Raw genomic sequence first — 25,969 nt, 5'->3', positions numbered from 1 at the left:
GCTTCCTCCAAGTGATATTCAACATGGAGGAGCACTGATTCATCAGCTTAGCGAGGGTGGTACGTGGTAATCAGCAAGAGGTTTCCTTGCCCATGTTTGACCTGATGCCATGAGACTTCATGGGGTCCGGAGTCGATGTTGAAGACTCCCAGTGCAACTCTCTCCTGTATACCACTGTGCTGCCACCTCTGCTGGGTCTGTCCTGCCAGTAGGACAGGACATACCCAGGGATGGTGATGGTGGTGTCTGGGACATTATCTGTAAGGTATTATTCTGTGAGGATGACTATGTCAGGCTGTTGCTTGACAAGTCTGTGAGACAGTTCTCCCAGTTTTGGCACTAGCCCCCAGATGCTAGTAAGGAGGACATTTCAGGGTTGACAGGGCTGAGTTTTTTTCATTCATTCGTGGGATGTGGATTTCGCTGGCTGGGCCAGCATTTATTGCCCATCCCTCGTTGCCCTTGAGTTTGCTGTTGTCTTTTCTAGTGTCTTGGTCAATGTCAGGTGGTCCATCTGGTTTCAGTCCTTTTTTGTGACCTTGTAATGGTTTGACACAACTGAGTGGCTTGCTAGGCCATTTCAGGGGGCACTTAAGAGTCAACCACTTTGCTGTGGGTCTGGAGTCACATGCAGGCCAGACCAGGTAAGGACAACAGATTTCCTTCCCTAAAGGGCATTAGTAATCCAGATGGGTTTTTGCAACAATGGATAATGGTTTCATGGTCATCATTGGACTTTTTGTTCCTGATTTTTATTGCATTCAAATTCCACCATCTGCTGTGGCGGGATTCAAATCCGGGTCCCTAGGCATTCTGCTGGATCTCTGCATTGCTAGTCCAGTGACAATACCACTAATCTTTAATCATAATCTTAAAAACCATGGTAAGGTTTGTAAGGTTTCCCTTTTAGGCTTTTTTTTTACAGAAAATAGCCCAGCCTATTGGGTCTTTCTGATAATTGTGCCTTCTGAGTCTTGGTGGCATCCTTTTAAATCTTTACACCTTCTCCAGGACCTCTATATCCTTTTTATAAAATGGAGACCAGAATTGTTCTCGGTACCCAAAGTGTGGTCTAACCAAGGTTCTATATAAGTTTAATATGGCTTCTCTGCTTTTCAATTCTATTAAGAAATGAAACCCAATGTGTTGTTAGCTTTGTTTTTGCCTTATTAACTGATTTCACTACTTGTAGTGTTTTGCATATCTCTACCTATGCTCTTTCACCCTACTCTTATTTTCCAACGTGTACGTGGCCTCCTTTTTTTTGTACATCAATGCACCACCTTGTGCTTATCTATATTGAAATATTACACTAAATTAAAATCAAAATACTGTGGATGCAGGGAAGAACAGTCATATTGGACTTAAAACATTAACTCTGTTTCTCTCCCTACAGATGCTGCCAGACATGCTGAGTTTTTCCAGCACTTTGTTTTTATTTGAAACATTACATGCCTATTGGGAAAATTCATTCATGTAATTTGTCAAGTCTTCCTCAGTATAAAATACACAGCCCAATTTGGTGTCATGGCTAAAAATTTCAGGTGTCGATTTTTTTTGGACCATGCGGACCTCTTTTCAGAAGTAAAAAGAGAAAGTGCTGCAAAAACTCAGCAGGTCTTGCAGAATCTGTGAAGGAAGAAGCAAAGTTAACGTTTCGGGTCCAATATGACTCCTCTTCGGAACTTTTCTCAGAACCTTCAGTTTAAGGGGTGCTGCTTAGTTGATGGTCCTCCGGTACGTCAGGTGGCGCTGCGGTCGTTGACCGGCAGCAGAGGGGATTTTCCTGGCAGAGCTTGACAACAACAGCAGCCTACGTACCGCACATGCGCAGTATGAGAGGCCTTTTCCAGTTTGGCGGAATCTGCCTGCCCGAGAAAATCGCCTGGGTCCCGGGTGATTGAGGGTGAAGAATCCTAAAAATGGTTGGTAGTTCCCGGAAAGAAACATCGATTCTGGTAGTTAATAGCTGCAGTGATCGCACGGATCCTCCAGATAGCGAACAATATGTTGTGCTACGCAGGATGGCGTTAGATTGTCGGCAGCTTCAGCTGCTGATGTTTCTCTTCCCAACGTGGCCATTGGGGTAGAAGCTGGGGACCAGCTTCAGTGCAAAGCAATGCAGGATGTGAAGGAAATCGTGAATAACACAATGTTCAGGACTAAATGGGTTTTTGAAAAAAAATTTTTGCATTTGACCCTTCCCGTGCCATAATTGCAACACTGGCTTAAATCATTTCGTGTGAAATAAGTGCTTGTCCTGGGATGGTCTTTGCTGAACTTAGGCCTCGGGTTGTGCTGCACACAAAAAAAAATGACCTCACTTGCAGTTTGATACTAACTTTTTAAGACTTTTAATCCCTTTAAGTCGATACTTTAGAAAAAATATGGGTCCTGGCGAGGTCGGCTTTTACTGCCAATCCCTCACTCAGCCACGATATTTTTTTGATTTACTCTTAAGGACAACAAATTGAACCAAACTTTGCTTAAAACTACTTGTAAGATATATATATATAATGAGAGAGAAGTATTTTTACATATTGGGAACAGTAAACTTATGCGGATTTGTTACGTTTAATGCAGTTTGTCCAATATTATAGTTTGTTAAGCTACTTTAATGGCAACGGCTTGAAAAATTGAATATTTTGAGCACAGTTGATCTCGTAAAATTTAAGTTTCGAGGAGGAGCGATACACTTTTTGAATATGAGTAATATAATCTGCAGTGATCGATAATTTTTCAATGTAAATGCTGCAGTGTTGGTACATCCGCTATATTAATTCTGGAATGGGCAGTGCTGGCATTGTCCACCCCTAAGATAGGACTGAATGACTTTTTGGGACAGCAGGTTTCCTTCCCTAAAGAGCATTAGTGAACCATTTGGTTTTTTTTAACAGCTTCCTGGTCACTTTTATTGTTATCAACTTTAAAATTCTCAATTTTTAAATTTATTTCATGGGATGTGGGCTTCACTGGCTGGGCCAGCATTTATTGCCCTTGAGAAGGTGGTCGTGAGCTGCCTCCTTAAACCGCTCCAGTCCATGTGGTGTAGGTACACCCACAGTGCTGTTAGGGAGGCATTTCCAGGATTTGGACCCAGCGACAGTGAAGGAATGGCGATATATTTCCAAGTCAGGACGGTGAGTGACTTGGAGGGGAACCTCCAGTTGGTGGTGTTCCCCTCTATCTTCTGCCCTTGTCCTTCTAGATGGCAGTGATCGTGGGTTTGGAAGGTGCTGCCGAAGGAGCCTTGGTGAGTTCCTGCAGTGCATCTTGTAGATGGTACACACTGCTCCTACTGTGCGTTGGTGGTGGAGGGAGTGCATGTTTGTGGATGTCGTGCCAATGAAGTGGGCTGCTTTTTCCTGGACGGTGTCAAGCTTCTTGAGTGTTGCGGGAGCTGCACTCATCCAAGCAACTGGGGAGTATGCCATCGCACTCCTGACTTGTCTAGGTTTTGCTGCATTGGACATGGACTGCTTCAGTATCTGAGATGTCGCAAATGGTGCTGAACATTGATCAGCAAACATCGATGGAAGGAAGGTCATTGAAGCAGCTGAAGATGGTTGGGCCAAGGACACTACCCTGAGGAACTCCTGCAGTGATGTCCTGGAGCTGAGATGACTGACCTCCAACAACCACAACCATCTTCCTTTGTACTAGGTATGACTCCAACCAGCGGAGAGTTTTCTCCCTGTTCCCATTGACTTGAGTTTTGCTAGGGCTCCTAGATGCCACATTCGGTTGAATCCTGCCTTGATGTCAAGGGCAGTCTTACTTCACCTCGGAAGTTCAGCTCTTTTGTCCATGTTTGAACCAAGGCTATAATGAGGTCAGGAGCTGAGTGGCCCTGGCAGAGCCCAAACTGGGCGTCAGTGAGCAGGTTATTGCTAAGCAAGAGCCACTTGATGGCACTGTTGATGACCCTTCCATTACTTTACTGATGATGGAGCATAGACTGATGGGACGGTGATTGGCTGGGTGGGATTTATCCTGCTTTTTGTGTACAGGACATACCTGGGCAATTTTCCACATTGCCAGGTAGGTGCCAGTGTTGTAGCTGTATTGGAACAGCTTGGCTAGGGGCATGGCAAGTTCCAGAGCGCAATTCTATTGCCGGAATATTGTCAGGGCCCTTAGCCTTTGCAATATCCAGTGCCTTCAGCCGTTTCTTGATATCACGTGTAGTGAATTGAATTGGCTGAAGACTGGCATCTGTGACTGGAGGAGTCCGAGATGGATCATCCACTCGGCACTTCTCGCTGAAGATTGTAGCAAATGCTTCAGCCTTAACTTTGCTGTGGTGGGATTGGAACTTGTATTCGCTAGAACATTATCGAGACTTCTGGATTGCTAGTGCAGCATCATAACCACTACACTATGCTTGTTTAAGAATAACAGTTACACAAATATGCTGAGAAAATACAGACATGGAAACATGCAGGACCAGATCTGTATTTGGCCCGTTGCAATAAAAAGCTTTAATGGTGACCCAAAATTTAATTTCCCTGTGGTTTGGGTTGATAGCATTAGAGGTTAGTTTTAATTTCAAAGGTCTGGAAAACGAAGTGCTGTTAGAGTGTATGCTGGCTATTCTCTCAACTAAAATAATAACGCAAAGTGGCAATGAATATCTACAATTTAAAGAAAAAATTGTATTAGGAAGATTTGTGCGATGGGTGCAACATCAAGAAAGACAATTTTTAGGAGGCTCTGAGTGGGGGGGTGGGGGAAGTATATTGAAAGACTCAAACAGTGTTGTAATTGATTAAATCTGGGCTAATACTAAAAAAGCTCCATTCCCCTGATTGGGGTCAGATTTTTAGTTTGATGCAAAGCTTGGTTGCTTGAAAGTGGGAAACTTTGTGCTAATTTATTGAAGGGAAGATCTTAGCTCCAGATCTTTGGTTATTGAATGGTTCAAAAACTTAAGAAGTCAGAAAACTTTCAGTTTGATGTATATTTGCAAGAAGGTCTTGGAGTCAGACCTGTATGGCCTCAGTTCAAAAACTGTACCTGGCATTGCTTTAGTTAGGGAAGTTTTGACTCAGCAAGCAACAAAGTTCCCACCACTGAATGCTGTAAATGAAAACAGCTAAAATAGAATGCTTTTGACATGGAAAAATAAATTGCAATAGATTCTAAATGCAAAGTGATAACCAATTCAATGAAATATTAGTCTGAAATTCCTGCAAGTTTGCACCTAAACAACCCAAAAATATTGCGAGTTAATGTTTGGATTTGCCCTCCCAAGACCTTGGCAGAAGATGCAGATTGATTTTGTTGTTCGATTTGTAAATTAAAATCATGTATTGGGTGCTAGGTCTTAGTGCCCTGCAAGTTATTCAAATGCCATTGAAGAGCAGCAGTGTCACCGTTAGTACATTGAGAATTGTGGGGCGGAGTAATTTTTCTGATGGTTTACTAAAACTGATTTGTTACAATGGTGCCACACTCTCAAGAGCTTTATTGTGATACAGTACATTTTACCCTTGCTGTACCATCCCATGCGGAACTTTCAGATAGTTAGTGGAAATGTTGAAATCTGAATTGAAGCTGTTCTGTTTTCCTTCATTGTATCAAGCTACTCAGTACTACAAAATATGTACCCAATGATATGTTGAAGGATTGATGACTGTACCTGACTTGACTACGAAAGGTTACCTTGGTTAAAAGCAGGTCATAACTTTAGTAAAAGCAAGACGATCTTTGGAAATTGAAGATCTTTTCTTGTTCAAGATTGCCGGGGTAAGATGGAAACCTGGGTAAAAACAAGATGCTGGAAATACCTGGGAGGTCTGGTAGCATCTGTGGAGAAAGAAACAGTTAATGTTTCAGGTCATGACTTTTCATCAACAGCAGCGCCTGCAATATTTTTCTTATGGAAACCTGGGGCCCTGGAATGATAAAATTAGAATACTTATCCTTTGCGACTAGGATTTACACTGGGAAATGATATGGAAAAGGTGCAATTATGCGATCTCAGCTTGTCAGGAACAATGTTTAGGAATCAAGTTCAGGGTCATCCATCTAGGTGGCTATTTAAACCTTCAGAAAAAAAATGACTAGATATACAATCCCTACTGCTTAAAATGACCAGGTTTAAAATGGACTGATTCTTATTTTAGCCAAAAAGGCATTTGCATTTGTGATTATTTCAGACCTGCTGGTTATAGTGCCATCAGTGCTCTGTTTATTTTGGGCAGATATAGTAAACCAATAATTGGTGTCAACACTTCATATTTTTAAATGGTGGGAGCCGGAGATGCCCATTACTTTGGACGTCGTGCACCCATGACCGGCCCACTATATGCAGATAGACCTATAAGAAGTAGGAACTGTATCAGTAATACACTGTCTCAATTCACCAAACAAGGCCATACATTTAAAAATCTATTAATCTATATCTACTAATGAAGCCAGTTTGAATTAGTGACCCTATTAACTGAGGCTGGTAGTGTAGTTCAGCTTCCTATAAATCTGAAATAAATTGCCACAAAATCTTTAAAAAAAAAGCATCAGTACTCTCAACACCAGATATAAGCCGAATATACATTGAAAGTGTGAAGATCTGATTTAAATATTACTGAGCACAGAGTATTGAATATTATACCAAAACAGATGCTGATAAAATAGGGAAGTATTGATTTTAATTTGGTGGGTGTTGATTGTGGTGTGGCCAGGGTCTTGGTCTTAAGATAGTTAACACATGTTTGACTGTTTATCTTACATTGAGGAGAGAGAAAATATTAAGATTTTGGAAGATTGTCACTAAGCTTTGGTTAAGCTCTAGAATTCATTCTCTGAAAGTGTCTTTCTCTCCACCTCTACATCCTTTGGAACCCTCAAAACTTGCCTTTTTGCTAACAACTTTTGGGCAATATTTCACTGAACTGAGCCTTGACTTCTAAAAGTGATCCAGTAGGAAACTTCTTATTGACATGAAGCCAAAAAAGACTCCAGCCAACCAATGTTTATTCAAACCCCACAACATTCAACGACTGATTCTGATTGAAATTGTCTTTCTGCAGCCTGCTCCACTTCATGAGTTCAATTATTCTGATAGTACACAAGTTTCGATAATGCCATATTTATAGTCTTCCAATGTGGACAGTTATTCATTTTAATTTTAAACCATGGTTCACCTATGTACTTAGTACGAATGGTGTTTACAATAGCGGAAGTAAAAGAATTTCAGCTGAAATTTCAATTTTATTTCCCATCATGTGCGTCCAGATTGAGGCATAGTGTCAGAGCTTTTTCCCTTGTTCAGTGCTAATGGAAATATTTTTGTTTCTTAGCAAATAAAGCTGATGAGACCCAGGGGTATTAATGTTGGGAATGTGCAGAAATATCTAACTCAAATGTAAAGAAAGCATTATCATTCTTTGCAACAAGGCTAGCTTCCTGAAATTGAAAATCCATTCAAGTACTCCCTATCTAGCAATTCTTGTACCTCACCTTGGGCCTGATTTGTTGCTGTCTTTAACAACTGGCCTCTGAAGTATACAGCAAGAGTTCTCCTTAATACTTCAAGCTATTGAGATTGTGTATGGATGCAGAGACTTTACCTTGTGCTAGCATCTCTTACCTTTAGCTGGCATCTTTCAGTTGACCAAACTGTTAATTATTCAAACATAGTATGTACAAATCTATGAATTTGGGTGACTTTGTTAACTTGCTTGGAAATATGGCATTTCAAAGCAAGTCAGGTAGGTGAAGTGAGCATAAGTGCATGTTTGTGGAAATTTATGTGCCTGCTTTCCAACAGCAGAGTGAGTAGTGATCTAATGGCTGAATACAAAAGATGGATACATGTGAAATGGACTTACCTGCCTGTACCACCTTTTAATCCTGTTGTTGCTAAGGTGCAAATGGCTTTATTTATTCATATACATTTAGTGGTGATGTAAATTTGTATTGTTTGTGAAACTCTGCTGTAGTAAAATTGGCATTGATATAAGAATGATGATGTTTATGAAATAGCTAGGATGTGTGACAGTTTGGCAAGTACTGAAATAGATTTTTGGAAACCTTAATGCGCATTAAGTTCTTACAACACTTAACTATATTTTTTCTCCTCCAAACGTAGGGATTTGTTAAAGTTGTGAAAAGCAAGGCATACTTCAAGCGGTACCAAGTGAAGTTCAGGAGAAGGAGAGGCAAGTTAATTGGGGAATCTGTTAACCCTCTACCTTTCAAAGCCATATTTTAATATGCAAAGTTTCTACAATTGGTGGTGGGACTGTATTATAAAATATCTATTCTCCCATTTCCAGAGGGAAAGACTGATTACTTTGCACGAAAACGCTTGGTGGTACAGGATAAAAACAAGTACAACACGCCAAAGTACCGGATGATTGTACGATTCACCAACCGGGACATCATATGCCAGGTAAGGGGCTTGCATTAATAATCTCTTTTCAGTGTTAAAAGGGGGCTATTAACAGAAGGCAAGAACGTCATTAGGTATTTCAATTTTTGATAATGTGTAAAAGTGTGCAAATCAAACTCTATTCTACATAAATGTACTAAATGATGATGCCATTTTTTAATACAGATTGCGTATGCTAAGATTGAGGGCGATATCATTGTATGTGCTGCCTATGGCCATGAATTACCCAAGTACGGCATAAAGGTTGGGCTCACTAACTATGCTGCATCTTATTGCACTGGTCTGCTTCTTGCCCGCAGGGTAAGTTCAGTAGCTTCCTGAATTTTTACTTGTATAACTTGAAGGCTGTTAATTTATTCAAAGTATTTCCAAGATAGATACACTTGTTAGACAATTTCTTTAGTTAAGTTTCATTATTTATAGGATATAGAACTTGTAATACTTAGATTTTAATGGCTGTTAACCACAAATATTCTTTTTAATGTAGTAAAGCTACAGGTGATGCGTATTATTCTTGTCTTGAATAACAGACTACAAAAAGTGAGGTTTTGGGTGTAAAGTTTTACAATGGTCTTTGCATTGCCTATTTTTTCTACATTACAGCACTGGCTATACATACAAAGTACTTCATTGGCTGTAAAGCGCTTTGGGGCGTCCTGAGGTCGTGAAAGGCGCTGAATAAATGCAAGTCTTTCTTTCTATTGCAGTAGTTAAATATGTACAGGAACTTCTAGTCACAAGATCTGACCTTTTCTAAAACATCTGACCGTTGATATGAATGACAACAATTTGCATTTATTCAGTGCCTTTAACGTTGAAAAAAATCCCAAGATGCTTCACAAAGGTGAAGATACAATCATCAGTGAGGGGGGGAGATGCATGAAAGGTCAGAGTCAGGAATGTAGTTCAGTGATTTTGGGGGTGGCGGGGTATGTTGTACAACAGTGTATCAACGCATGGGCCAGTGGGCCCTAGCCAGAATAGTTTAATGTTATGCAATGCTTTAGGGCACCACGTGCAGCTTGAATTCTGTGGAGGCCTTAATAAATTTCCCCATAGTCTATTGGATACTGTCTTCTAGGACAAACCTTGAGCAACATGTGAGGTGGCTGCCTGACTTTCTCTTGCCTCCAGGTTTTGCTCTGGCACCTCTTGGACCCAAGCAGCAAAACCCGAGGCGGGGATGAGGTTCTAGGATAGTGGAGGTGTGCATTTTTACTTGGAGCTAGGGTGAGGTCAAGAATTCGAAATCCCTCTCTGTTTGGAGGGCTGCAGGAAGCTATGGAGATGGGCAAGCCCATAAAGGGGTTTCAACACACGGAATAATTATTTAAATTTGAGGAGCTGGTCATATGGGATGTGATTAGTGAGCCAGACTCACAGAATTGTTACAATGCCATACAGTGTAGGATTGGAACAGCACCATTTTGGATGAGCTGAAGTTTAGCAAGGGTAAAGAATGGAAACCAGCAAGACTGGGTGAGTTGAATCTGGAGCTGAGAAGCAGATGGGCTGAGGTGGATGTGGAGTTGGACAAAGTCAGGAAGGTGGAAATAAATAGGTGGTCTTTGTCATGGAAAGTATATGTGACCAGAAGCTCAGTTTGAGATAGAATAGGAAGCCATGTTTTGCAAACAATCTGGTTCTGCCTTATGCATGACCAGGTGAGGTGAATGGGGTGGGATGGGGTGGGGGGGGGGGGGGGGGGGGGGGGGGGGGGGAGTGGAAATTAGCTGCAAGGGTGCAGAGTTTGTGGCTTGAGCTAAAGATGATGGTCTGTCTCCTCAGTCAATATCATGACTCTCTTGGCATGTGTCACCGGTGATGATTTTCGGCATCTAAGCTTTCAATCATAATCCTGATACATATAACAAAACTGTATGCATATGCATAGATTTTCTTTAATTTGGCTTTTGACACAAAAGGAAGATATATTCCTTAAGTTTTGGTGAATACTCTTGTGGGTATAGCTTGCTTTAGGTACTGTTGTCAGTGTCAAGCACTCCCATAGCTAGTGCATTGAAGTGCTAGTCCTCTACATTGCACTAACAACATGATTTAATCTCAGCACAAAAGCAAAATACTGCAGGTGCTGAAAATCTGAAATAACAGAAAATGCTGGAAATACTCAGCAGTTCAAGGCAACATCTGTGGAGAGAAATGTGGTTAACGTTTCAGGTCAATGACCTTTGATCTGAACAGTTCAGGAATGTTAACTCCACTTCTCTCCACAGATGCTATCTGACCTGCTGAGTATTTCTTGCTTTAATCTCAGTCTCTGAACCAAATATCTTTTCTCCCCACCTCATCTCTGGTGCTAATGATGAAAGGGCACTGCTGTAACCCACTGAGTCCCTTGTCACACTGCTTGCCTTCCTAAAGGGATTTTGATGAAAAAAATTCACTGCACAATTCACATGAAATTTGTATGCCGTGTACATTGTAATATAACTATCCAAAACATATACGGTAAACTTGGCTAATTACGGAACCTTTACAGTGCAAAAGGAGGCCATTCAGCCCATTACGCCTGTACTGCTTGCTGAAAGAGCAACCTGCCTAATCCCACTCCCCTGCGTTATCCCCGTAACCGTGCACATTCTTTCTTTTCAGATAGCAATCCAATTCCCTTTTGAATATCTCGATTGAACCTGCCTCCTCCACCCTTTCAGAAAGTTTGTTCCAGGCTCCAACCATCCTCTACTCATTTGCCCATTATTTTGAATCTGTCTTCTCTAGTTCTTGATATACCCATGAGAGGGAACTGTTTCTCACTATTTACACTGTCCATACCCTTCAAGATCTTGAAGACCTCTATCAAGTCTCCTCTCAGCTTTTCTCCAAGGAAAACAGAGCCAAGCTCTCGAATCTATCCTCATAGCTACAGTTGTTTATCCCTGGCATCATTCTTGTGAATCCCTTCTATACTGTCTTCAATGCCTTCACATCCTTCCTCAAGTATGGTGCCCAGAACTGGATGCTGTACTCAAGATGAAGTCTAACTTAGTGTCTTAAACAAGTTTAACATGACTCCCTTACTCAATGCCCCTATTAATAAAACCTAGGATACCATATACTTTATTAACTGCTCTCAACATGCCCTGCCACCTTCAGTCACTTGGGTACATATATACCGAGGTCCCTCTGTTCCTGCACCTTCTTTTGAGTTTCTCCCTTTATTTTGTACTGTCTCTCTGCCAAAGTGAATCACCTCACATTTCTCTGCGTTGAACTTCATCTGCCATTTGCCTGCCCAATCCACCAATATATCTGTCCTTTTGAAGTTCAAGACTATCCTCATCACAGTTGACAATGCTTCCAATCTTTATATTATCTGCAAATTTTGAAATCGTGCCCTGCACAACACAGTCTAAGTCATTAATATATATCAAGAAAAGCAAGGGTCCCAACACTGACCCCTGGGCAACTCCACTACAGACCTTCCTTCAATCTGAAAAACAACCATTAATCACTACTCTCTGTTTCCTGTCACTCGGCCAATTTCTGGTGCCTGCTTCAAGTGCCTACTTTCCCTTGTATTCCATGAGCTAGAATTTTGGTCACAAGTCTGTTGCGTGCCACTGTGTCAAATGCCTTTCGAAAATCCAAATGCACCACATCAACAACGTTGCCCTTATCAACTTTCTCTGTTACCACCTCAAAAAAACTCCCAAGTAAGTTAAACATGATTCTCCCTTAATGAATCAATGATGGCTTTCGTTAATTGTTCTGCACCTGTTTTAAGTGACTATTGATTTTGTCCTGAACTATAGCTTCCAGAATTTTCCCTACCATTGAAATCAAACTGATTGGCCTGCATTTGCTGGCATTATCCTTGCACCTCTTTTTGAACAAGAGCGTAACATTCACGATTCTCTAGTCCCCTGGCACCACCCTTGTGTCTAAGGAAGACTGGAAGATTATCACCAGTGCCCCTGAAATTTCCACTCTCACCTCTCTCTATATCCTTGAGTACCTTATCAATTTTAAGTAAAGATAGCCTTTCTAACACCACCTCATTCTCAATTGTAAATTCAAGTGTACCAGTAACCACCTCTCTCACCTCAGCCTGGTAGCATCCTCTTCCTTTGTAAAGACAGGTACAAAGTAATCGTTTAATACCTCCGCTACTTCTCCTGCCTCCACGTGCAAGTCTCCTTTTTTATCCCTAATCGGCCCTACCTTTTTTTTAACCACCCTTTTATTATTTACATGCTTATAGAAGACCCTGGGATTCCCTTTTATTTTAGCTGCTAGTCTGTTTTCATGATCCCTCCTTGCTTTTCTCATTAGTTTTTTCATTTCTCCCTTGGTCCTCCTATATTCTGCCTGGTTTTCCATTGTATTTTCTACCTGACATTTGTCATACATGTGCTTCTTTTTCACCTTCACCTCTATCGCTCTCGTCATCCAGGGTGTTTTAGATTTATTTGTCCTAAGTTTCCCCTTTAAGGGACATTGCTTGCAATACTATCTCTTTGAAGGTAGCCCATTGTCCAGCCACCGTCTTTTCCGCCAACATTCGATTCCAACTCACTCGACTCAGATGCATTCTCATCCCAATGAAGTTGGCTTTCCCCCAATTATCATCCCTGATCTGGGTTGCACCTTGTCCTTCTCCATGGCCAACCTAAACCTTATGATACAATGGTCACTGTCCCCTAAATGCTCTCCCACTGTTGTTTGACCCACTTGGGCCAACTTATTCCCCAGAACCAGATCCAACAGTGCCTGCCCTCTTGTTGGACCAGAAACACATTGTTGCAGAAAATTATCTTGAACACATTCCAGGAACTCTCGCCCTTCTTGTTCCTTTGCACCATTCCTATCCCAGTCTGTATTTGGACAATTGAAATTCCCCATTATAATTACTCTATAATTCTTGCAGCTCTCTGTAATTTCATTGCAGATTTGTGTCTCTAGATCCCTTTCACTTGTTGGTGGTCTATATACTACACCAATCAATATCATTGCACCTTTTTCATTCTTTACCTCCAGCTAGAGGGATTCAGTCTTTGACCCCCTGGAACATCGTCTCTCTTCTGTACTTCAGTGCCATCTTTAATCAATACTGCCATCACCCCCTTCTTCCTTTCCTGTCTCTCCTAAATACCTTGTACCCAGGAATATTTTAACGCCAGTCCTTCTTTGAGCCAGGTCTCTGTTATAGCAATAATATCATAGTTCCATTTGTCAACCCGTGCCTGTAGTTCATGTAGTTCACCAATCTTATTAACCACACTCCATGCATTCATAATCATGCACATTAACCTTGATTTAGGCTTTTTACCTCTTTTCTTCCTCTCCCTTGCTCTGACCCCATCTAATGACTTACTATAGCCTACTCTAGTTCTATCAAGTTCTCCAGGAATTCTATTTACCTTGATAATACTATTTGATATATCCTCCTTATCAGTTAATACTTCTCTACTTCCCACTGCCAGTTTTTCTCCTCTCCTCCCTGAATTTCCTCTGAGGTTCCCATCCCCCTGCCAATCCAGTTTAAACCCTCCCCAACAGCACTAGCAAACGTCCCTATGAGGACATTAGTCTCAGTCCTGTTAAGGTGTAAACCGTCCCTTTTGTACAGGTCCCACCTGCCCTGGTCCCAATGCCTCAGAAATCTAAACCCCTCCCTCTTATTCCATTTCTCCAGGGATGTATTGAACTGCTCAATCTTCTTATTCTTATGCGCACTAGCACGTGGAACTGGGAGTAATCCTGAGATTACTGCTCTTGAGGTCCTGCTTTTCAATTTCCCTCCTAACTCCCTAAAATCTGCTTTCAGGAATTTGTCCCTTTTCCTGCCTGTGTCATTGTGGACCACGACTTTTGGCTGCTTGCCTTCTCCCCCAAAGAATGCCCTGCAACCCTCTGTGATATCTTTGACCCTGGCACCAGGATGGCAACATACCATCCTGGAGTCACGTCTATGGCTGTAGAAACGCCTGTCTGCTCCTCCATGGAATCCTCAACTACGAAAGTACTTCCACTCTTCCTCCACCCCCTCCTGTGCACCTGAGCCGCCTGTGGTGCCACCAACTGTGCTCTTACAACAGTCCTCTGAGGAACCATCTCGCTCACCACTATCCAAGATGGAAGGGCAGTTAGAGAGCGAGATAGCCTCAGGGGATTACAACACTACCTGCCTTTTTTTCTTAAGATACTCTGGTAGTCACTCATTCCCCCTCTGCCTGTGTACTAATTAGCTGCGGTGTGAGCACCTCTCTAAACCTACTATCCACGTAATCCTCAGACTTGCTGATGCACCACAGTGACTCCAGCCGCCACTGAAGTTTCTGCAGCCGATGACACTTCCTGCAGATGTGTCATCGAGGGCACATTGTGCCTGCACAACTCCCCACATCCCGTAGGATACATATTCCACGTGGCCGAGCTGCACTGACATAGTGTTTACTTACCTGTCATTCATCAGTCGTCTCCTCCTCTCCCTTGCACGCTTTTTTATGAAGTCTCGCTGCTCTCTCCCTCTCGAGCTCTCTTATCTCCTGGGCTTCTCTCTGGTTCCCTGTGACGTCACACTCGGATTTCCTCCACATCTGGGTGGTGCACTGAGACCCAGCACCACAGCTAGCTCCTTTTGCACTCCCGGCTCCCCTTGCGCCCCTTTTAGACTCCCGGCTATTTATAAACCTTACAATTACAAATATATTACCAATTTGAAAAACAAACAAGCAATGGATACTCACCAGCCAAACGTGCTCCCCTGTGATTTCACACCTTGATTTTTGTTTTAGAATGCGAAAACTGGTTAGAAGATAACCCTTGCTCTTCTCGCCGACTCTTGGAATAAAGTCCCACTCTCTCCCTCCGCACTTTTAGCTCCTGCTGTTCTCGCCGATTCTAGGAGTGGACTCCCGCTTTTAGCCCCTGTTGTTCTTGCTGACTCTGGGACTAAATATTAAATCCTAATAGTGGACAAGATAACATTCTGCGTAATGCAGTTATGGATTTACTTTTGATGAGATAAGATCTGTAATAATTTTTTTTGTTTTTTTTTAAAGCTGTTGAACAAATTTGGTTTGGATAAGACCTATGAGGGTCAGGTGGAGGTGACTGGTGATGAATACAATGTGGAAAGCATCGATGGGAAGCCTAGTGCTTTCACCTGCTACCTTGATGCTGGACTTGCCAGAACCACCACAGGCAACAAAGTCTTTGGAGCTTTGAAAGGTGCAGTTGATGGCGGTCTGTCTATTCCACACAGGTATGGGAAATGTTCAAGGATTGTGTCCGTTTTTAACAAAATTTTGGTGACGTTTCATTATTTCAGGCTTTCATTTTGTGATTTGATTCTTGATGTTGAAATGCATTGAATAGTTTTTTAAAAATCATTTACGGGATGTAGGCTTTGCTGGCTAGGCCAGTGTGTATTGCCCATCCCTAATTGCCCTTGAGAAAGTGGTGGTGAGCTGCCTTCTTGAACCGCTGCAGCCCATGTGGTGTAGGTACACCCACAGTGCTGTTAGGAAGGGAGTTCCAGGACTTTGATCCAGAGACAGTGAAGGAACAGTGATATATTTCCGAGTCAGAATGGTGAGTGACTTGCAGGGGAACTTCTAGCTGGTGGTGTTCCCATCTATCTGCTGCCATTGTCCTTCTAGATGGTAGTGGTCGTGGGTTTGGAAGGTGCTGTCTAAGGAGCCTTGGTGAATTCCTGCAGTGCATCTTGTAGATTGCCATCAACTGCACCTTTCAAAGCTCCATCTTGTAGATGGTACAGACTGGTGCTACTGTGTGTTGTTGGTGGAGGGAGTGAATGTTTGTGGATGTGGTACTAATCAAACGGTCTGCTTTGCCCTGGATGGTGTCGAGCTTCTTGAGTGTTATAGGAGCTGCACTCATCCAGGCAAGTGGGGAGTATTCCATCACACTCCTGACTTGTGCCTTGTCGATGGTGGACAGGCTTTGGGGAGTCAGGAGGTGAATTACTCATCACATGATTCCTAGCCTCTGACCTGCTCTTGTAGCCACAGTATTTATATGGCTAGTCCAGTTCAGTTTCTGGTCAATGGTAACCCCCAGGATGATGTTAGTGGGGGATTCAGTAATGGCAATGCCATTGGACATCAAGGAGTGATGGTTGGATTCTCTCCTGTTGGAGATGGTCATTGCCTGCCATTTGTGTGGCGCGAATGTTACTCGCCACTTGTCAGTCCAAGCCTGGATATTGTCCAGTTCTTGCTGCATTTGGACATGGACTGCTTCATGTATCTGCGAATGGTGCTGAACATGGTCCAATCATCAGTGAACATCCCCACTTCTGACCTTATGATGGAAGGAAGGTCATTGATGAAGCAGCTGAAGATGTTTGGGCCGAGGACAGTACCCTGAGTGATGTCCTGGAGCTGAGATGACTGACCTCCAACAACCGCAACCATCTTCCTTTCATTGTGCTAGGTACGACTTGAACCAACCTCTGATTCCCATTGACTCCAGTTTTGCTAGGTCTCCTTGATGCCATACTCCGTCAAATGTTGCCTTGATGTCAAGGGCAACCACACTCACCTCATGAGTTCAGTTCTTCTGTCCATGTTTGAACCAAGGCTGTAATGAGGTCAGGAGCTGAGTGGCTCTGGCGGAACCCAAACTGGGCATCATGAGCAGGTTATTGGTCAGCAAGTGCTGTTTGATAGCACTGTTGATGACCCCTTCTATTACTTACTGATGATCAAGAGTAGACTGATGGGGCAGTAATTGGCCGGGTTGGTTTTGTCTTGCTTTTTGTGTACAGGACATACCTGGGCAATTTGCCACATAGCCGGATAGGTGCCAGTGTTGTAACTGTACTGGAATAGATTGGCTAGGGGCGCAGCAAGTTCTGGAGCACAATTCAGTACTATTGCCAGAATATTGACAGGCTCCATAGCCTTTGCAATATCCAGTACCTTCAGCCATTTCTTGATATCACGTGGAGTGAATCGAATTGGCTGAAGACTGGCATCTCTGATGCTGGGGACCTCCAGAGGTGGCTGAGTTGGATCATCCACTCGGCACCTCTGGCTGAAGATTGTAGCAAATACTTCAGCCTTATCTTTTGCACTGCTGAGCTGGGCTCCTCCATCATTGAGGATGGGGACATTTGTGGAGCCGTCTCCTCCAGTGAGTTGTTTAATTGTCCACCACCATTCACGATTGGATGTGGCAGGACTGCAGAGCTTAGATCTGATCTGTTGGTTGTGGGATCGCTTAGCCCTGTTTACCACTTGCTGCTTATGCTGTTTGGCATGCAAGCAGTCCTGTGTTTTGGTTTCACCAGGTTGACATCTCATTTTTTAGGTATGCCTGGTGCTGATCCTGGTGTGCCCTCCTGCACTCTTCATTGAGCCAGGGTTGATCCCCTGGCTTGATGATGATGATAGAGTGGGGGATATGTCAGGCCATGGAGATTACAGATTGAAAGTACAATTCTGCTGCTGCTGCTGCTGCTCAAAATCTATCCCATTTAGCACGATGGAGGGTATCCTCAATGTGAAGGTGGGATGCCGTCTCCACAAGGACTGTGTGCTGGTCACTCCTACCGATACTGTCATGGACGGTTACATCTGTGGTAGGCAGGTTGGTGAAAATGAGGCCAAGTGTGTTTCCCCCTCTTACCCCCCTCCCCATCTGCCGCAGATCCAGTCTAGCAGTTGTGTCCTTTTTGTCCTTATTGACTTTTTACAACTAGGTGGCTTGCTAGGCCGTTTCAGGGGACATTTAAGTGTCAACCACATTACTGCAGATTTGGAGTCACACGTTGGCCAGAACATGTGAGGATGGCAGATTTCCTTCTGTCAAGGTTGGGTTTTTACGACAATTGATTTAATCATTAGACTTTCATATTTTTATTGAATTCAAATTTCACCATCTTTTGCGGTGGGGTTCAAACCCCAGATCATTACCCTGGGTCTCTGGACTACCAGTCCAGTGACAATGCCACTACGCCACCGCCTCCCCTCCCTAAATAGTGCAAACTTGAGAAAACAAGGCTTTTGACAGTGTTCTTTTAGAACTGATGGGTGAAAGTGGTGTATAATAAAAGGGACTGGATTCATAACTACTAATTCCTGACCACGACAATGCCTTCGAAATGAGGCACTATCGAACGAACAAAAATGTGGATAGGTCATCCCAAGTAGTCGACGCAATAATGTTGTGATGGTCTCTGTTCTTATAAATCTACATGAAAATAACACAATTCAATTTCATGATTATATTCCTGTAACTATGGTTTTGAGTTATTTTCCGTTTTTTTTGTAGTTTTATGACACAAAGCTTAAATTATATGAAGCGTAAGGAATAACTTTTTTTAAAGGCTGGAATAAAAGCAGCTCATGACTTACGCAAAACAGAAAAATAACTGGAATACTAAATACACTTATGCTTTTAATTTTCCAGCACCAAGCGATTCCCTGGTTATGACTCTGAGAGCAAGGAATTTAATCCTGAAGTCCATCGTAAACACATCTTTGGGGTGAACATAGCAGAGTATATGCGCTACCTGATGGATGAGGACGAGGATTCCTACAAAAAGCAATTTTCTCAATATATCAAGCATGGAGTCACAGCTGACATGGTAAGGAATTGTAATCTTCCTTTTATTTAGTATTTATTAAGCATACACCACTCTCTGTCGGACTGTCTTTAGAAACTGGTGTTTGTAGCCCAGGGTGTGATTAGGGGGTTGTAGGGGAAATGTAAAGAACGTGGTCCTATCTGAATATTCTTATGCTGAAACATTAGATGATTAAATAAAGCCAACTGTGTCCTGAGGTTCTTTACAGGAGGCTGATTGATTAAATGCAGTTTTGGACTAGTTAGATGTTCAGATTCCTACTAAACATGCAGATTTGGGAAATCAAAGTTTACATTATGGAAAATGGAGGAATATTATGCTTGATTTATTTTTTGTTATGTTGGTCATTTTTAAAAAATACATCCATTAACAGTGCTCCTTGTGGTATGATGACCAACAGCTTAGGCAAAAAGAGAGAGGTTTTATGGAGATGGAGATTTATGGAGAGAATTCCATAACCTTGGGTCCAAGCGACTGAAGGCATGGTAGAATGCTTAAAATCAGGAATGTACAAGGGACCAGAACTAAAGATTTTGGATGGTTGTAGGCTGGATGACCTATTAGGGAGATGCAAAGCTCTGCAGCGATTTGGAAGCTAGGATAAGAATTTTAAAATCTGTGTTGCTGGAACAGTGTAGTTCACTAAGGATAATGGGTAAACAGGACATTGTGCAAGTTAGAATATGGACAGTAGAGTTTTGGGTAAGTTCAAGTTACCATCTTGGAGCACATTGGAATAGTTGGAGCAATTAAGCAAAGACACAGATGAGGATTTCCACTGCAGATGAGCTGAGTCTTGGCCAGAGAAGAATGCTGTTGTGGAGGTGGAACTCGGTAGTCCAACTGATGAAGTAGGAAGGGCATTGCATGAACAGATAGGTTGCTAATACTGTGAATGTTATGGTTCAGCCTCTGACAGTAGTTCTGTTATGTTTTGTACATGAGGAATGGTAGCTTGTGGGACATAGTTTGATTAAGAACTAGATAAGCTGTGTCTTGCATGATTGAGGGGAGGATATACAGTGTTTGCATTGTTCACCTGGCCTAATGGTTGGGAGGCAGGGCAGAGATGAATTTACTGTGGCAATTGGAAGGAGAGGTTGCTTTTATTCCTCCCTCTTCAATTGTTAATTTTTGACAGTGATCCTTTTGTGATTTGGATGGGCAACTGTGATGTATTTTATTTTGATAAAATGTGCTTGTAGAAGATTTTATAGAGTGGTTTTATTACTGATAAGACACGTGTTGCTGAAGCTGTTTTGTCTTGCACTCATCAGAACAAATGCAAATCTGCACCTTTTCCTCCTGTACTATGGATTGTTTGAAATTGGTCTTACTTGCATTTGTCCTGATGAGTGCAAGATGAAAAACTTTAGCAACATGTCTCTCTTTTCAGTAATATTCAAGTTCTGTACTACCAAGACTGTTTTTAGAACAAGTAGACCACTCATCCTATTTTGTCTGTGCTGACTCTGCAAAAGCAATTTCGATAGTCCCACTCCCCTTCCCTTTCCCTGTAGTCTTGCAGTTTCTTTTCTTTATTTGCTTATTGAGTTCTGTTTTGACAGCTGCAAACACAATATACTTCAGTTGAAGCTGAACCAGTGTTTTATAAAAGTTCCATTATAACTGTTATTTTGTACCCTGTGAACACGACATAATGAGAAAAAAATGGTAGTGTCATGTGACAAAATATTATAGAGATACTGTGAAAATACAAATGCAGAGATTCTAGAAGTCACATTACTTTGGGTTAGAATATAGACAATGCTTGTGATGCCCAATTCGAAGTGAATTTTAAAAACTGATTAGATTTGGGAAATTATCATTTTTGTCAAAGCTTGAAAGGATGTTCATGAAGGAAGTGTTTTATCATGGTGCAAGGTTATTTAAAGCATTAGAATTTTTTTTAAAATTTTTCATAGATAGAAGATTTGTATAAGAAAGCTCATGCTGCTATTAGAGAAAACCCTGTTCATGAGAAGAAGCCCAAGAGAGAAGTCAAGAAAAAGAGGTATTGTACACAAATACTCTGCTCACTAATGACCTTTACAAAAAGTAATATGAAACTTTTAATCTTCATTGAATCAAAAAAAATCATTAAGGGATTAGATGTGATCTTGTAGGTAGAATGTTACACTTGTACATACATATCAATGAGCCTCAGCTCTCTCATACTTCAGTCAAACGGCTGGTGTAAGTATGTAAGCTCTAGCTGGTTACTACAGGATACAAAGTTACTTGCAGCTGAACCCAAATTAGCAGCATTCACTTTAAAATAAATTCTTGACTTCAATCGTAACTGCTTGTAACAAGTAAATTAAAGTAATCACTGCTGTGTTGGATAAATCATGATTCCATCCAGGTGAACCCAACGACGCTGCTCAAGTCTTCCTGCCTTATGTATTGCTTGCTTGGAACAAGCTATGATCTTTTAAAAAGTAAACTGGAAATACGCACAGCTCCTGAAGTGCCTTGAGAGGAGAGTTTAAGATACCTAGCAAAGGAAGATGGTTGTGGTTGTTGGAGGCTAATCATCTCAACCGCAGGACATTGCTGCAGGAATTCCTTAGGGTAGTGTCATGGCCCAACCATCTTCAACTGCTTCATCAATGATCTTCCCTCCATCAGAAAGTCAGAAGGATGTTTACTGATGATTGCATAGTGTTCAGTACCATTTGTGACAATTCGGATATTAAGCACTCCATGCCTGCATGCAGCAAGACCTGGACAAACATTCAGGCTTGGGCTGATGTCTGATGCAAATGTTACTTGCTACTTAAGGGCCAGGCAGTGATCATCTCCAACAAGAGAGAATCTAATCATCTCCCCTTGCCATTCAACAGCATCACTATCACTCAGTCCCCCACCATCAACATGCCAGGGTTTGCCATTGACCAGAAACTGAACTGGATCAGCCATATAAATACTATGGCTACAAAAGCAGGACAGATGCTGGAAATTCTACAGCGAATAATTCATCACCAACTACCCCAAAGCCTGTCTACCATCTACAAGACACAAGTCAGGAATGTGATGGAATATTCTCCACTTAGCTGGATGCAACTGGTGCAACTCTATTAACACAAGAACTTCAACACAGTCCAGAACAAACAATGTCTGCTTGTTCGACATCCTATCAACCACCTTAAACATTCACTCCCTCCACTGCTGCACAGTGGCAGTAATGTGTAGCATCCACAAAATGCATTGCAGCAACTTACCAAGGCTCCAATGACAGCAGCTTCCAAAATCTGCGACTGCTACAACCTAGAACAACAAGGGCATCAGATGCATGGGAAAAACACCACCTGCAAATTCCCCTTCAAGCCACACAATCCTGACTTGGAATTATATTGTCATTCCTTCACTGTTGCTAGGTCAAAATCCTGGAACTCCATCCTTAACAGCATTATGGATATGCCTACACAACATGGACTGCAGCGATTCAAGAAGGCAGCTTACCACCTTCCCTTCAAGGGTAATTGGGGATGGCCAACAAATACTGGCCTTGCCAGTGCTATTCGCATCCCATAAGTAAATAAAAAATAGCTGGAGTAACCTTTCATCCAAAATGAACATAAAATATTTTTATTAGAGTTGAAAACAGGGTGAAGAAAGATTCTGCAATTGCAGCCAATAGCTTGCCGACTGTTTTAATAGGGAAACAGGAACCGTTAAGATATTCAGTAAGGCAAGCAATGAAAAGATATTGAAAGAAGGCAATAGTAGCTTTAATGAAAGGGTATGAGAAATGCTCATGCAAGAAGATAGGAAATAGTTGGGAGGGGTGCATAAACAGCAGATGCAGGTTGGCAGTAAAAACAAAATATGTCCGACCCAAAAAGAGAGAAACCACTGGTCAACACAGGTGTCAGTTTATTTCCCTTGTTTTGAACAGGAAAGGAACAGTGTTGGCTGTTGCTTCTTCTGTCACTGCTGCCCTCATCTTCAGCTGTTACTCACCCATAGGCAGCAAAGGGCTTACTGAGCTACCAGTCAGCCTTCAGACCCATCTGTGACATTGGTAGTGCAGCAGCTGACTGGAGGCATCTTCTCAGCAGACCAATGCTCCAGGCAGACTTTGAGGCCCCTGTCTACCTGGCCATAGGTCACCGTCTGGAGGGGTTTGCAGCTGTGGCCAGTTTTTAATTCAAAAGTTTTTGAAGTTAGTGAGAGGATGCCTTAAGGTGGAGGCATCCCCTCTCTCCCTTACTGCAGTGGCAGGCTGCAGCTTCTTCCAGCTTATGAGAGTCTCCCCATCATCTTTAATTGGACAGCAAGCATGCCTTCTGGCCACTAATCGGCGAAATTCCGGCCAGTGACTTGCCCATGCTGTATGGGGTTGGAATGCATATTTGATCCCAACGTTGGGGTCCCAACCAAAACACAAAATCCTACCCATAGTGTTGGGTTTCATGTACGCGAGGATACATCCAACCACCTCTTCATTGCCTCTTAGTGTTGCCATACATCTAATCCTGAACGAGCCACAATTTCCTCCAGTTAAACATGGGGAAGACAAACACCTCACTACAAAGACTGCCTACTTCAATCTTTGTAAAGATGCTGTTCTTCGTCTGTGCTTATCTGCTGCTTCAACCTCAAAGAGACAGCTTCCCCTTCCCTGGTAGTGAGGGTCCAAGTGGCACTGGCTGAAGAAAAGCTGCAGCTGTCCACTGATGGGCAGCGGCAGCAACAAGGAGCTGAGTCTGGGCAAGGTGGAAAGATCTGGTTGGGGCAAATGGTGGAGGAGGGGTGGGATGAGTGAATGGGTCTGTGTGGGGACTGAGGGACAGACTGAGTGAGTGGGGGTGTGTAGGGACGAAAGGGTTGAGCGAATGAGGGGCTGAGTGGGGGTTGTGGTGGTGTGTGTGTGTGTGTATATATATATATATATATATATATATATTCTTTCATGGGGTGTTGGTATTGCTGGCAATGACAACATTTGTTACCCACTCCTCTTAATGCTCTTGAAAAGGTGGTGGTGAGTTAAAGTGGGGTCAGATTGAAAAATAGTTTGCGAAGCACTGCCGTAATCCTTTGCTCCACTTTGCATGTACATCATCCAGCAGGGTCATGTTCTGTTGTTAGACTTCATCCTGTATTACTTGCACTAACTGCAATGAATGCTGAAGTCACTTTGGTGATTTTTATATAATGCATTGGTCTATAGAATTGACTCTTGAAGTCTAATAATTCCCCCCATTTGAAGTGGCCTAGAAGCATTTGCATTTCACTACAGATAAGTGCAATAATTACACGACTACTTGTCACTAAAAATTTTGACTTTATCTTTGGCCGCTCACCCCTGGTGCTATACATTTGAACCCACTGGTAAAGCTACAGGTACGAGTTGGCTGAAGGTCATTGAGTTAATTGAATGCATTGTCGTCCACTGAATTTTCATTTTATGCATATAGAAGTGTCATTTTATAGTGACAAATATTTTAACTATTTTGCTCATTTTGTAGGTGGAACCGTCCCAAGATGTCATTGGAACAGAGAAAGGATCGTATTGCTCAAAAGAAGGCCAGCTTCCTCAGGGCACAAGAACAGAATGGCGACAGTTGAATGGTTGCCTTCAGCCATTGAAAAAAATAATAACTGCTGATTCATACTAAACTGTCAGAATAAATTTCAGAAAAAGTGCTTCTGTTTGTGTTGTGTTAAATATGAAAGGAAAGGAAACTTTGCACTCTACTGTAATGTGCCTTGCCTGTGATGTCTTTCCCCTGTTCAGTTGCAGCTGGGTCGAAGAGGCTTTTGTCTACTTTCTAATGTCATCTGAGACTATAGAACTGATCACATGCATAGTGGAGCATAGGTTTCTTGCTGTCAATGCTGTTTTATCAGCTAATAAACAGGAGGAAGATTTTTCTTTTATTTGTACTTGGGCATAAAGATCACTGGGGTAGAATAGCATTTCAGATAACCCTACAAGCAAATACTTCAACTATGCTGTGATCCTAGTTGTTTAAAGCTAGGAGTACACTACACACATTTGAGGATCCCTAAATCTTGTGTCTGAATTTGCATTTTGCCTTTCTGGAATTCGTCCCATGTTGGTGAGCTAAAGGGAGGGAAATAGGGCAACTGAGAACTACTGTTCTTTGAAGTGGTATAGTGGTATGGGATCTTTTATATCCACTTAAGCAAGCAGGCAAGGTCTTGTTTTAACATCCAAAAGATGGCACCACAATCCAAAGCAAGAGTGAAGTAAAAATTGGGACAGTTAAAAGATTGTACAATGCTGAGGAAGATAAGCTGTAATAGTGTCATGTAATGCAACTTCCACTGTAGGACAGCATTTTCTCTCACCCTGCGTAAACAAGATATAAGACACCTGTTAATGTTGCATCTAATCTATGTTTTGTCTAATTGGCTGGCTTTTGCTCTAAATGCAAAATAAAAAGCTAGCAACTTAATATCAGTTTCTCAAACCTAGAGCTTAAAACATTTTTCAAATTGCATAATTCCCTCATAGAAAAAACAAACTGATCCAAGGTAATTTAGGTGACTAACACAACCTCATTATAGGAATGTGCATCCTGCTTTAAATACAATGAGTTCAACAACTTGCACTGTAACACAGACTGGGAAAAACATAGTGTTATGGGTTAGAGAAAGAGGAGTTTCTGATAGGTACAGGAGAATTTTCTAGATCAGTGTCTTCAGCCCAACATGCAAGGAAGCAGTATTGGATCTGATTCTGGAAAATGAAGTAAGGCAAGTGAAGTACATTACATTATAAGATCTAGCTAACAATGACTCATAATTTGGTTTGGAGTAATTATGGAAAGGGACCAGAAAACCAGGAAAAAAATTGGGGAAGAGCTAACTTCAAAGATTTATTGGGTGAAAAAAGTGATTGCAGCATAAAACTGGCATGCCATTGGAGGGCATTAAAGATAGCTCGGGTACAAATTAAGCATATTCTATTGGAGAGAAAAAGGAGAACATCCAAAGTAAACGCACCATAGATAACAAAA

General features: G+C 42.1%; 1 protein-coding gene across 1 annotated transcript; it reads left to right on the top strand.

The window, feature by feature from the left end:
- Positions 1 to 1,790: 1,790 nt before the first annotated feature.
- Positions 1,791 to 24,629, top strand: LOC121289223 (60S ribosomal protein L5-A). The gene is made up of 8 exons (XM_041208436.1): positions 1,791 to 1,925; positions 8,093 to 8,162; positions 8,280 to 8,395; positions 8,561 to 8,695; positions 15,421 to 15,623; positions 18,797 to 18,974; positions 20,900 to 20,988; positions 24,452 to 24,629. The coding sequence occupies exons 1-8, from the start codon at positions 1,923 to 1,925 to the stop codon at positions 24,549 to 24,551; spliced, it is 894 nt and encodes a 297-aa protein (XP_041064370.1). The 5' UTR covers positions 1,791 to 1,922; the 3' UTR covers positions 24,552 to 24,629.
- The last annotated feature ends 1,340 nt before the right edge of the window (positions 24,630 to 25,969 follow it).

The sequence above is a fragment of the Carcharodon carcharias genome, chromosome 16 (genome assembly GCF_017639515.1).
Source record: "Carcharodon carcharias isolate sCarCar2 chromosome 16, sCarCar2.pri, whole genome shotgun sequence".
Lineage (NCBI taxonomy): Eukaryota > Metazoa > Chordata > Chondrichthyes > Lamniformes > Lamnidae > Carcharodon > Carcharodon carcharias.
This window is presented reverse-complemented; position numbering and strand designations above follow the sequence as displayed.

What these genes read in the sequence shown, in the direction of transcription:
- LOC121289223 (XM_041208436.1), top strand. An exon ending in ATGGAGTCACAGCTGACATG is followed by an intron (nt 18,975 to 20,899) that starts GTAAGGAATTGT and finishes AATTTTTCATAG; the next exon opens with ATAGAAGATTTGTATAAGAA. An exon ending in AGAGAAGTCAAGAAAAAGAG is followed by an intron (nt 20,989 to 24,451) that starts GTATTGTACACA and finishes CTCATTTTGTAG; the next exon opens with GTGGAACCGTCCCAAGATGT.